Source organism: Diuraphis noxia, unplaced genomic scaffold (assembly GCF_037042655.1).
Source record: "Diuraphis noxia isolate RWA-SAM2 unplaced genomic scaffold, SU_Dnox_SAM2 contig0004, whole genome shotgun sequence".
Lineage (NCBI taxonomy): Eukaryota > Metazoa > Arthropoda > Insecta > Hemiptera > Aphididae > Diuraphis > Diuraphis noxia.
The window spans coordinates 5913437-5927517 of NW_028301714.1; the positions used below are offsets into that span (position 1 = coordinate 5913437).

Sequence of the window (14081 nt, forward strand, 5' to 3'; positions counted from 1 at the left end):
AAAACCTAAGACCAACATGAAAAAATATATTATTTAAGAATATAGATTATATGTGATATATGAGTCAATTAATTCCAAGAGTTATAACCTGTATTGGCAGTATTTGTTGACAGAGATTAACATATTATAGGTTTATTAATAGGTACCTAATTACGTTTTAACCCAGAAACACGGGCATATACGAAAGAAGAAGTAGGTAGGTAACGAAAATGTTAAGATTCTGTATAATAAGCCAGACATACCACATACCTATTCTCTTTTATTATATAGGAGAAAACTATTAGGTAGAATGGTCCGGACATGCATGGAGAGCAGATGGACAGTTAATTAAAAATGTGCTAATCAATAAAATAAGTAAAACGAGACCCCTAGGACGACCAAAACCCGATATATTAACGTAGCAAGTTGCCAAAGATATAGTAATGATAGACCAGAACGCAATTTTAGAAATATTGTATCATAGAGATGGATGGAGAGAGATTTTGATGGCAGAGCTGGTCCTGAATGCTCCTGAAGCTCGAGGATCCGTTGAAAAGTTAAAAAAATACGTCGCTGCTATAATAATAATATTATAGACCAGACGTTTTGAGGGCACGTAAACAACAAAACAGTAAATATAGAGTGAAAAATTCAATAATATCGAAGTCGCTAGCCATGGATAATAATTTTGCGTTAAAATGCTGAAGTAATATTGTGACGGTGACAATAATAATATGTTAAAGTAACAAAAATTGTTTTCAATAAATGGCAGTCAATCCTTTATTTAGACAGTAGAATGTTGTTGTTACATTGTTAATGCATGTACCTACCATGGTCATCAACTTCAAAACGATATATATTTATGTTTAATGCATCATTATTTAATTATTACTATAACGCCGTCTAAATATAGGAAATATAGGAATTATAGTATATATTATTCATTGTATTATGCTGAACAATATCTTACACCAACTTCCATTACTTATTCCAACATAACAAGAATGTCATGATGTGAAAATAATACTTCACATATAACCCATATAGGAAATAAATAATAATATTAAATATGGTACTGCATAATATGAATTGAACGAATCGTTTAGATACCTACTAAATTATTACCTATAGCTGTGTGTTGAACAATTTCTAACATAGGCAAAACAAAATATATAAGAAAACTTTCACACAAAAAAAAAATGGATTTTTATGTCTTATTATATTTTACATTTTTTTTAAAGCAAAAAACTAAATTGTCACATTGATGTATTAAATTCTGACCAAACATTATTAATGTATTGATTCAGACAAGATCTTTTTTCATCTGCACGTTTTAGAGCAGTAGAATTGTCCAATCTTCAACTTTAATTTCTTTTTTGACGATGTCCAAAATGGATCTGGTTAGAACTTATAAGGGCGTAAAAGGTTAAGAGTTTTCACTACCTACATTTCTTAATAAATTATAAAATATTAGAAAAACTTGAATTATATAATTAGGGTAATTATTATCCTAAACCAGTATTCAACAAAATCAATTTTGTTATTTTATTGTATTTTAATTTGAAAAACACCGAGTACCTATGGTGTTTGTACCTGCATGTTTACGATTTTTTTTTCGATACATTTTGATACAAAAATACACACAATCAGGTAAACCTGATGCTAAAGATGACGTCCATCCCCACTCAGAATTATGTTCAGTACCTACCTGTGCAATGATTTATTGTTAAATTTAACACATTCATTACCTTTTTCTATAGCCAGGCTTCTCTGCTTTTAAAATTTACTACCCCCCCCCCATTTTTAAACTTTGGTCTTCATATTCTTTACAGCACAATTTCATAAGATGCACATTGCTTTTAAATTTAAATTATGTTCCACGCTTATACCACTATTCAGTGGCATTGGACAGATACTAATCAGGTAAATGAACTATACCTTAAGAATTGGGTTGTTGGGTAAAATAATAAAGTTTACTAACTAAGTTTGGTCCATACCAAGGAAACAAAACATGAAACATTGCTGACGAAAAAATTCCACGAAATGCGTCCGACAAAGTTATCAACAAAAATTTAAAACACATGCGTCCGTCCAGAGTCTGCACCAGTGGTGGAAACCTGTAAATATTTATTATTTACCAAAATACTGTTTAAATATGACGTTGCAATCGCAGCTGCAGCTTGAAAGATTTAAGTTAAGAATAAAAAAAGAAATTTTGGGTTCGTCCAAGTTTTTTAACGAGAAAACAATATGGTGGTAGTGATTTAATAATTATTGATCTTCGACGTGATAACGAAATCTAGAGAATTAAGGTAGGTATATGCTAATACTATAATTGTATTATAATTAATAATTATATCTTAAATATATCTATAACTATTTAGGATTTGTTTTATTAAATTTAGTACATAATATAATTTTTAAACAGGTGTAATGGGCAATGACTGTTTCAAAAATTGTCTACGTATGTCGAGTGAATCAGGTAGGTACATTAATTCGAAGGGTTTTTTCAGTATTGTATTATTTGCTATTGTCGATGTCAATTATAACTTAATATACGTCAACGTTATTGGATGTCAGGTGTATATCCGATGGTGGCGTGTTTGCAAACACCTAATATTTAAACATATTTTATAAGAACAAAAATTAAAAGTATCGGACGACATAGTAATTATGTTTTCCAGGAAGAGATGCACGTAAATGTATAATGCAACACGGCACATTTAATATTTATTGCTGATGATGTCCTTCTATTGAAACAATATGTCAATATACATATAATATTATGAGGCGCACATGACAAAGGATCAAATACAAGAATATTTTAACGACCAGAGCTCGAAGAGTAGTCGAAAGTTGATTGGGAATATCGTTTGCAGATTTTAGAATTTTCTCTAGTTCACGCTCAACATTAACATCAACATTTACGCAGAATGATTTTTTCCACGTTTTAAGTAATATTAGGGTAAAATCACCCATTACAAAAAATATAGAGAATAATATTTTTGAGGTCATGACTTAACGAATTGTCTAAATATTGTCTCAAAATAATTTAAATTTACAACATTTTTTTGTTTATTTTGAAAGTCGAATACAAAAAATCAAATAACAATAAAATATAAAATTATTTACTATTTAAAAAAATTGCCATTTTATGGGTAGGTAAAAATATAGATAATTGGAGAACTAAAAATAATGGAAAAACAAAAAGGGAATATTTAGCATATGACGTTAAAGTGATATATTTAAAAAAATCTTTTGGTAAAAAATTCGTGGACTACCTAGTACCTGGGTCCTACTTATTTTAATTCAATGCCGATTATTACAGAGAAGAATATTATAGTAAACAATAAAAAATGTTTTAAAAAAAACTGTTAACGACTGGTTAATATTGTAAGTACTTAGGGTAGTTATATAATATTTTACGAGCATATATTGTGTACTCTATTATACGTATATTATTCTTTTGTTTGTATTTATATTAATTTAATTATTATTTGTAAGTAATTTGTCGCTCTCTACCTTCAACACAAGCATTTGCTTTTAGAAGGTAAGTAGATAATCTCTAAGCTTAATATGTAAATTTTTGTATTTAGGTGATAAATGGATTCTATAATAAAATAAAAATATAAAAATATTTCATTTAAATGTTCGTTCACATTGGATGAATAATGAATATCTTGAAGTCTGTTGCGCTCACAGTATCTCTGTTCGCTTTAATCACATTTGCAATTTTTTTTTTTACTTAGAGCAAGGCAGGAACTTTTATAACTGGATAGATATTTTGATTTTTATAACATGATAAAATTCTTATTTATGTTGAAAAATAATTCATTATGATCTTAACCAAATGTCTAAAAAATATAAATTATATTCAATAGAAATTTGAGTTTAGTTAAGAATTTTAGAATTTTATTCAACCCTATTTAACTTACAAGTTACAAGCATTTATTTTTATAATGGAAGATCATAAATTCCTATTTTTTAAGACTCAACGGGACTTTAAAATGCTTTTATCATTTCCAATAAATGGACTGAATTTTTAAATGAAAAAAATTTCAACCAAGTAATTAGTCTATCACTTAATATCAGTCATGTTAAGAATACCTTTTAAATATATTCAGAATAAATATTTAAATACTTGAATCATTTGTATTTAAAATATATATTCAAATTACTTCCTTTTAAAAGTACTTGAATATAAATAGTAAATACAAATACTTTTTTAGTTTGATAAATTATATATTGAAATATTTATTTTTATTCATACTTAATTATAGAAAGTTAATTACTTATAAATTCTCAGAAGTTAGAGCCATTATAAAACATTTCAAAAGCAAAACCTAAAATAGTACATGATGAAATATTGAAAAATGGATTTGAGTTAAAACATTAGAATGTAAAAAAGTATTTAATATTCTAGAATATAAATACAAATAAAAAGTATTTCTTAAGTATTTAAAATACATTGGTTAAAAAGTATTTAAAAAGTATTTGAATACTTCGTAAGACCACTTAATTGTTAATTTTATTTAATTAGATATTAGGTACCCAATAAATAAAACCAAAAATGGTTAACTCATAACTTGACATCATTTAGAAAATATAATTTTCTGTTATTATTTTTTGAGTTATAAATGATGATCCTTTTTTGTAGAAACATATTAATTAGGATTTCAAAAATATTTGTATTTTAAAAAGCTATAGGTACAATAAATTATATATTTTTTTTAATTAAAGGCTCATGTAATAATAATAATAATTTATTTTGTGTATCTACATGCCAATACACTAATTATTACAATAATTATTATAAAGATATAATGATAATATTATAATTTATAAATAATATTATATTGTTATTAAAATTATTTGGAATGTTTATTATAATTAGCGCCACAGTAAAAATGAATTTTAACTTTAACGAAACCAAAGCCATTTTACAATAAATAAGTAAACTAACATAAATATACAAAAGTCATAAATTATATATCACATGCAAATTAATAAAAAAATTAACTAAAGGTGATGCCAAATAATATAATATACTAACAAGATTTCTGTTAAAATAACATCACAATAAATCCGTAATAATAAAAACATATATTTATAAAAATGGACTGAATTTCTAAACGGAAGGTAACAAAGAAATTAAAGAATACAAACAATAAAAATAAAATAAAACAAAATTATACCTAATATGATTTATGCAATTTTCCCATAAATAATAATTGTCATTTGTTGGTTACATAATTTCACAATAATTAATTGTTTTCAATATAAATAAAACCACAGTGATAAGTCTAGGTTAAAACTAACAATATTTATAATCAATACAATATATAAGTAATTTAAATAAAATAAATTATAATAAAAAAAAATATTGATAATTTTATATAAATAAGAATTAAATACAACAATAATTATGATTCAGCATAAATATTTAAGGGTTATAATATTACTTTTGACAAAAAAAAAATATATTTATATATTCCACTATGTTATTACAGAATTACCAACATATCACTTTTGATATTAGACAAACTAATATCCAATACTTCTAAAATGTTCGCTCAAAATCGTATCCAAATTTTGTACTTAGTTTTAGTAATTAACATACAAAATAATAAATTAGGTAACTGATGTATAATTACATAATTTTGTAACAATTTAGATATGATTTTGTTTGAACCCAACACTGTACACTACTGTAAATGTCATACCTATTTAAATTTGATACAAGTTTTTCAATAATGATAATTTACCAATAACACATTATATACAAAATACTATACCTTGTTTCAAAAGAGAGCATACCAAGAGGCTGCCGCAGGCAAAACTGGTTTTCTTACGTAAATCTGGTATATTCTCTTTTGAAACAGAGTATATATATATATTGTATTTTAGTGACACGAGAGTAGTTACTTTAGTTTGATAAAAAATAAATATTTTACAATATATTGTATATAATCCACAATACTTACTTTAAATAGTTTATCTAAGTATAATATCTGATAGAGAGAGTAATTTTATTAAATAGTTATACAGCTATATAACTTTTAAATTTATTAACAATATTATACTGCCTGTTTGATAATTAATGTTATATTATTATTACATCAAATAATATTATTCATTATATTATTATAAAATACATAATATATAACTTTTTTAATTTTTTAATTTAATAGATATTCATGAGGTAAACGAATAGGATATAATTTAAATCAAACTTTATTTTATATTGCACTTAATATTAAGTTAAAAAACTTAACAAGATCATAAACTAAAACTGTTACTTTCTTCCTAAAGGAACAATCTCTTTTTCATAGAACACACATTTCTTATCTCTAAGCTAGAGTTTGCCTATATTTTTAAGTAATAATCTAAATAATATAATACTTTATGTTTAATTTAAAATCATTTAGAGTCTAAATTTTAGACTAAAATAGGCAGAAATTATGTTGGGCATTATTATATTTTTATACTTTCACATATAAGTATAAATAGATTTTTAACTAAATAACAGTAATATCTGAAATTGTATTCATTTTGCCAATTTAGAGTTTGAAATTATGGCACAAGGTTTGTTGCAACGATGATATTTATTTTGTGAACCCTTTATAATGTGTACAATAAACATTCTGTACATTTCACTTCTTAGTCCCAGTTTATTTCCTAAAACAAATAACAATGAGTATAATAATGTATTACTAATATATAATGAATTTGTTAGACCGATTTACAAAGAATTTTTTTTAGATACAGAACATAATAAGTAAATTACCTTATAAACCAAAAGGATCTAAGACAGGCTGTGGCTGAGAGCTCTGAGTACTGGAAGGAGCAGTCATTCCAAGATTACCACCACCTACTGCACTACCACCAATACAGCTGGGTTGTACACCCTTAAGATATAACATAAACTTACGTAAGAAATATTACACAAATATTGTTCAAAATACAACTCAATGTTTTTTTTCCAAAACATGAATCATTTATACAATCAACAAATTAATTGAGTTGAGGGTAGATACAAATATTAACATTTTAATTTTGAACGGTAAAATTACTATTAAGTGATGTATAAAAAAAAAAATGTAAAGAAGATAAGATTATTAATTTAAATATACGAAAGAAGTAAATTTTTACAATAAAAGCAAATTAATTTAGGTATATTAAAAGTATAAATTATTGAAGTAAATATTAATTGTAATGGGTAATGTCAAATATCCTTAATTGTAATAAAAATGTTTAATATTATACAAAACAGCAATTATTAAAATAATAATTATGATGAGCTTATAAAAATGGCATATACATCCTTATTTACATAATAATTATACAGAGTTAATTTCAACCACATATTATTAATGACAAAAACCTGCCTCCTATGCAGAAATATCTAAACTATGATATGCTTATATTGTGATGTAAATGTGTAATGATGGCTGAACTAGCAAAGCTACTTAAATTTTTACTTTTTACAAAATAAAATGTGTACCTTTAAATTTTAAACAAAAGTAACTAATTATTGATAAATTCAGTACAACATGCAGACTGATATAAAATTAAATACTTGATTATATGTGTTATATCAACAAGTAATAAATGGGATCAAGTAATATTTAAATTGCATGTAGAAAATTAGATTTAATTTTACTAGCATTAAATTATTAAGAAAAAATAGTATAAAGCAACAGTGGTACAAACATACTTTACTGAGACTCAGTTTTATATAATTTATTTTTTAAATTATATATTCTGAATAATTAATTAAAATAGTATAACAAATAAAGGTTCATGCTACTGCTGGTATAAGGAAGGAATAGGCAACTCAAACTCACCAAAGCGACAATTTTTAAAACTTATAAGTCTCGCAAGCCAGGATTACATTTAACTTTTTTTCTCATTTATTTATAAAAATCAAAAATATAAATTTCAAAATGTCCCCGGTCCCTGGTATAAAATATAACTGGGTTATTATGTTTAATTTTTTCCTAGAGATATTAGTTATCACTTAATATGTTAAATACATATGACAATTTATTGTATATGAACATAGACCACACCCAAAAATTTGTGTTCAATGTGAAATTGAAATAGGTTTAAATAAAACTAATTCAATGCAAATTTATTTTTAAGCAGTTTTACAAGTGAATGTGACTTACCATTGGACCATATGTTGATACAAATGGTGAAGGGTTGGACATCATTCCTTGACCCTATAATCCAATATACAGCAAGCAAAATAAAATAAAATAAAAATAAAAATAAAATTGTATGTACATAAATAAAAACATGCAAAATAAAATGTATATACAAAAATAAATAAATATGGACAAAATTTTAATTTTAGAAGCAATTTACTAAAGAAAATACCAAATATACAAGCAAAGTATAAAACATAGAAACAACTTAATTAATACAAACAGATTTTTCTTATACTTTTTACTACCACTAAAATATATTATTTTTAAGTTGTCAATTGAAAACTAATGATCAAAATTTGCTACATACCATAGGTCGATAATTTGCACCAGTTGTAGCGGCCATAGGCTGAGGACTCCAACCCATCCCTGGTTGACCATTGCCAGGTTTTGGAGCATTTTTAGGAGAATTCCACTGAACTCTTTTTAAACAAAAAAATCAATACTAACCATTTTTATAAAATAAATATAATATAATTACTTACGGTGGTGGTTGTGTAACTTTATTAATAGTAAGATTTTCCGCTAATGATGCTAAACTGCTATCTAAATCTCCAGTTAATACCTTTTTATTACCTGAATCAGAAGCACCTAAAAAAAAAAAAAAAACAAAAAATAAAAATAAAATATAAAATACTTTATCGAAAAAAAAAACAAATCATTAAAGCAAATAAAATATGATAATAATGGCAGCTCTGATTAGTGAAAATCATATTAATAGCTAAAAAATAATAATAATAAATTACGATAATACCCATGCTACTGACATAATATAGCATTAAATATAATAATATAAATATTTAAAAAAAACCACCGCAGAGTTAACTCAAGTACGGACCATACAACATATTAAGCCTAAAACTTGTATTTTTACAAAAGCATTAAATAATTATTGTAAATAAATTAAGATAATGTGCTACAGGCCAGTAATTGAGTGACTGGTTCGAAATAAAAAAATATCCGGAAATCAAGAAATCATAATTCACACAACATAGAAGGCCGAAACATATTATGTGCCTGAATACAATATCATATTATATTGTATACCTGAAGCAAGTGCGGCCAAATCAGTTTTGCCAGAAGATCCATATATAGGCTGAGGAGTGCTTTGAGGAAGAAAAATATCTGCTGCCAAATCCAAAACAGGATTAGGATCAGGATTAGATAATGGAAGAGTAGTAGAAGGCGGAGGAGGTCTTGGTGGAGGTATTGATGTTCCACTAGATTTTCTGGATTGTGATTTTTCAATAGATGGAGTACTTGATTCAAAAATATTTGAATCAGAAAAAACATTTGAGGAAAAAGATGTTCCAGAACTCGCAGCTTGAAAGACATATACACTCAGGGAATTTCTTATAAAAATATTGTTCTATTCATTGTTATTATACTTTGAATTTTTCATTTACCTGTAGCAGTGGGAGCAGGACATGATTGGTTGGGTTCAGGTTGACCAAAAACAGATGTAAATGATTTATCATCAACAAATGCATTACTAGTATTTGTATTAAATCCATTGCTCATCCAATTATTAGCAAGAGGAGTAGAAATATCATTTGAAGTGTTTGCTTGTGATCCTGTCATCGGAGTAGAAAAAATGTCAGCAAATGGATTACTTAATTGAAGCAAATCATCTGAAGCTTTTGTTGACATCTAAAAAAAGACGATTTAAATTAAATAAATAACTTACTGTGATATCATATAGCACAAACATTAAAAAATTAATAATATCTTGTGTAATTACCTGTGTAGCTGGAGCTGGACATGAAAACAAGTCTACAATAGGCTCAGACGAAACTAAAAATGGATTGTTGGCTGAAGCGATTGAACCATTCACAGGACTGTTGACTTTGGCCTAAGAAGATAATTATTGTTAACAAAAATAATTTTATAGAATACCAGTATTTTACTTTGTATTGGTTTAATACAGCTTCTTCTTCAGCCAAAACTGCTTGCTTCAATGACTCTTCAACTCCATCTGCTTGCTGGGCAATTGTTCCAAAAGAGCTGCTAGTGGAAGAAAGGGCAGATACACCAGTCTTTACATCTGTCCGATGAGTGCTATATGATTATGTCAGGGATAGGACAGGAGATGGAAAATAAAAACAAAATAAAATACAAAATTCAAATAAAAAAGACAAACATAAAATAAAAAGAACTGCAAACACTACTAATACTTAGTTCTAAAAATGTTTAGACTAACTAAAGAAACAACTTAATTACTAGTGGATAACATAGGGTGACCATATTTATATAAAAATAGCAGAAACAACTAATTGCTAAGGATCTTGCAAAATTGTTTTACCTTTCTTATATTTTAAAGATATTTTGGAGACAATATCCTATTAGGCCAAATATATTGTTGAATAGACCAAAGAATAGCCATGCAGGTTAATAATATGAATTTGAACACAGTAGAACTGTACAAAAATACATATTTCATATTTTGTGTTCTATTTCATTATAATGACTAAAAGGATGTTTACAATACTCAACTTCTGTTCAGTGAAAACTGTCGTTTATATTGTACTAATGGTTTTAATACAACACTGTAAAGATATGACTTCGAGTACAGGTTATATCTTATACTCAAATTTATTATATAGAGATTACGGTATTAAAATGGGACCTTGTCGGAATAAAGAACATTATTCTTAGAAGTGGCATAGCCATTTTAAATGAGGCATATGGTCACCCCAAAATAACACAATGTGTAGTCTACAGACAAAAATACCAATAATTAACAATTCATTTTTACAAAATTTAACTGTAATATTTTTTAAATAAATGACTAATTAATACTAAAAAAGTGTTACCTAATTGATTTCAAAGGACATAATACTAAACCATATTATTAATTGTTTACAATTGTTCTATAAACTTCTATGGACATTTTGATACTTTATATTACTAATCAAGTATTAATATTTTTACTATTATTTTATTAATTATTTTTTGTAAGCATAACATTATCTGTGCATAAAATGATTATCACTGACTAAGATAGAATTGATTGGAAATGAGAGCCAAATCATCAGGCCAATTAGGGTTAATGTAAGTTTATGTAAGTGAGAGAATAAATAACTAGATTAAGAATATAGGTAGACCTTGATATGTGCTTTTTGAATTTCCTCCATACTAGCCTTTCCTAAAACTTAAGTGACCAATTATAAGATATAAGATAGTGAGGTTAACTGAAAAATATATTATGATATAATGAAACAGAAAAATATTATCCTAAAGAGCAGAGATATACAATAATTTGCAATCAGTTAATAAATTGTGATATTTCACTAAAGGAAAATTGATGCAATATCACAATCCAAAAGAATATTATAAAAATAATCAATCTTAATCATTACAGATTTTAGTTATGTGTTTAGTAGTTAATATTTTAAAAACATTTTTTTTTCTCCCAGAAATTCTAGAATATTAGGTTCACAAATGACCATTGGCCAATAATAGCAAAGCACAAGGAAAAATATATTCGATTCTGTTTAATGAAAATCCATATATAGTTGGATAAAAACTTATTCACTTATCACAAGGCAATTTTCACAGTAACTTTTTAAATACTTAGTTTAAAGTATGTATAGTTATCTGTTTTTATACGTGCAATTTTCAAACTAGAAGCGCAGTTATACAGAAGTATAAATTACTAATTCAAATAATATTTGTCATTTAGAGTGAACATAATAAACTAATGTAAGAACTACAATAGTTCTTTACTTTGAATATAAAATACAAAATGGATAAATGATAATTATATATAACTCTAGTTAAAGTTTAAACAATTTAAATGTAAACAGACATTTGAATTATATAATAACTAAATACATTGTATTAAAGACTCAATAGGTGCATCAATAAAAAACTAACTAATTGGTAGGTACTAGGGAATACAAACATATAAAATATATTATATCACAGCATTATACTGCCAAAAATCCATTAAATTAAAATAAAATACCCTTCACAAATTATAAAAGTTAATCAATAATCCATTTTATGCTACCTAATAAATTAAATTTGTTTATACATTAAGCTACTATAAATGTCAGGAATTCAAGGAATATACGCAATTACTAGATCACTTGACAATGCAGTCCAAATTTTTTAAATTGAATGATAAGTTAAATCAATATAATTTATTGTTATATCCTAAGGTGATAAATAATAAATGATAATCACTTTATTAATTATGTAACTGAATATTACCTTTTGGTTTAATCACATTTTGGGGGAGAGAGAGGTCAAATAGGGATTATCATAAAAATTGATTTTTTGAGCAAACGGTTAAACAATCATAAACAATGAAAGTATCAAGAACTATTATAAAAATACATGCCAAATATCAAACATTTTTTTATACAATTTCAATGGGGAGGGTGATGAATTCAAAATGATTTATAGTTGGTCTTATAAAGATAAAAAAATTATTTATTTTTTAAATAGTCATATCTAATAAATATAAATTATAGTATGACAATAGGTACATGCTATAATTGATATTCTTTAGTAGTCTAAGAAAATAGTCTAATGAATCATGAATGAATTAAACATATCACACTATGAATTATAGGTATTGTATGTATTGTACAGAATATGTTTAAATTGCCTAGCAAAATTAATCATAGTCAATAATAACTGCCTATTGAGAATAACTGACTGCTGACATTGACGGTAACATAACATACTTAATGTAAAATAAAGACTACAAGATACAAATTAATATCATTCATACAAAATCAACCTAATAATTAAAATATCAGTTACAAGAAATATGTATGACATATTTTAGATTATAAGATAAAGTTCTTTAAAGTATGATATTGCATGAATAACATTTTTGTTCAAAGGTACATAACAAAAATTGTTTACTGGTTTTATTCTGGTATTAAAGTTCATAACATAGAATTTTAAATGTTTATTTTTATTTTACCAGTTAATTATTTGTTATTTTTTTTAAACAATTAATTTGTAACATTTGAAATTTAAATGTAATTATAATGTTTTCGTCATATTTTAATAATGCATTAAAAAAATAAAGTTTAATTAAAAATACAAACCTAAATTATAAATATATATTTTTTTTTAAATAAAGTAAATTCTTTTTATAATATTAACTTAGTTAATAGTTTTAAATAAACAGTCAATCATTGGGTGAATAACTACTAATCCAAATCACATTCAAAAACTTTTTTCTAAATAATATTTAACTATAATAGACAGAATTAGATAGAATTTATATAAATAGGTAAAACTAAATAACATAAACACGCACATAAAATAATATAAGGATGACTTGAGGATTTAAAAAAAATGAAGTGGAAAGGAACTTAAGTATTTTAATATTAATTATTATTTATCAATAAGAACTAATGTATAACAATATTGTAAGAAAACATTTTCTTTTAATATTTCTCTATTTATAATATATGGGACGATTCATTTAACATAAGATACTCATTATTTCACACTATACAGAAAACATTGAATCATAAATTATGAATAAAAAAGAATTGAACTCATGTTTTGGTGGTATTTTTTAAAATTGGTTGTGATGATAATATAATTATATTATTTATTGATTGCTATGGGCACCATAGGTACTGTCCGCAAAAATTACAGTTACATTATTATATCCTGCAACAGTTGCTAAAGAGAACCTATGTATTATAATGTTTTAACATTGATTTTAATTTTGTTATTTAGAAAAAAAAATGTTGTATCCAGCCCCAAAACATAAATTGAGTGTTAAAAATGTTTAATTTTTTTTTAAAAGCTTAGTGAGTCTTAGAAACCTTATAAACTATAAAAAATGTTAATAGTTTTTGAAATAATGAGTGTCTTTGAGTTAAATAGAGCATCCAGTATAATTTGTAGATTATTGAT

General features: G+C 25.2%; 1 protein-coding gene and 1 long non-coding RNA gene across 9 annotated transcripts in view; one reads left to right on the top strand and one right to left on the bottom strand.

The window, feature by feature from the left end:
* The first annotated feature begins 2006 nt into the window (after window positions 1-2006).
* LOC149055556 (uncharacterized) lies at window positions 2007-2916 on the top strand. The gene is made up of 3 exons (XR_016191752.1): window positions 2007-2291; window positions 2408-2461; window positions 2664-2916. It is a non-coding gene; the product is annotated as an uncharacterized LOC149055556 (long non-coding RNA).
* Window positions 2917-4681: 1765 nt separating this feature from the next.
* lap (phosphatidylinositol-binding clathrin assembly protein lap) overlaps window positions 4682-14081 on the bottom strand; it is a 28119-nt gene continuing 18719 nt past the window's right edge. For 2 of the 8 annotated variants that reach the window (XM_015520234.2, XM_089227318.1), the window contains 9 exons: window positions 10097-10247; window positions 9931-10041; window positions 9596-9839; window positions 9237-9512; window positions 8675-8780; window positions 8500-8611; window positions 8151-8204; window positions 6767-6887; window positions 4682-6657 (listed from right to left, as the gene is read on the bottom strand). In XM_015520234.2, the coding sequence (XP_015375720.2) occupies window positions 6768-6887; window positions 8151-8204; window positions 8500-8611; window positions 8675-8780; window positions 9237-9512; window positions 9596-9839; window positions 9931-10041; window positions 10097-10247 (1174 nt within the window). In that variant the 3' untranslated portion in view covers window positions 4682-6657; window position 6767. The remainder of the gene's footprint in view (window positions 6658-6766; window positions 6888-8150; window positions 8205-8499; window positions 8612-8674; window positions 8781-9236; window positions 9513-9595; window positions 9840-9930; window positions 10042-10096; window positions 10248-14081) is intronic. The other 6 variants (XM_089227321.1, XM_089227319.1, XM_089227320.1 and 3 more) reach the window with 6 other exon arrangements.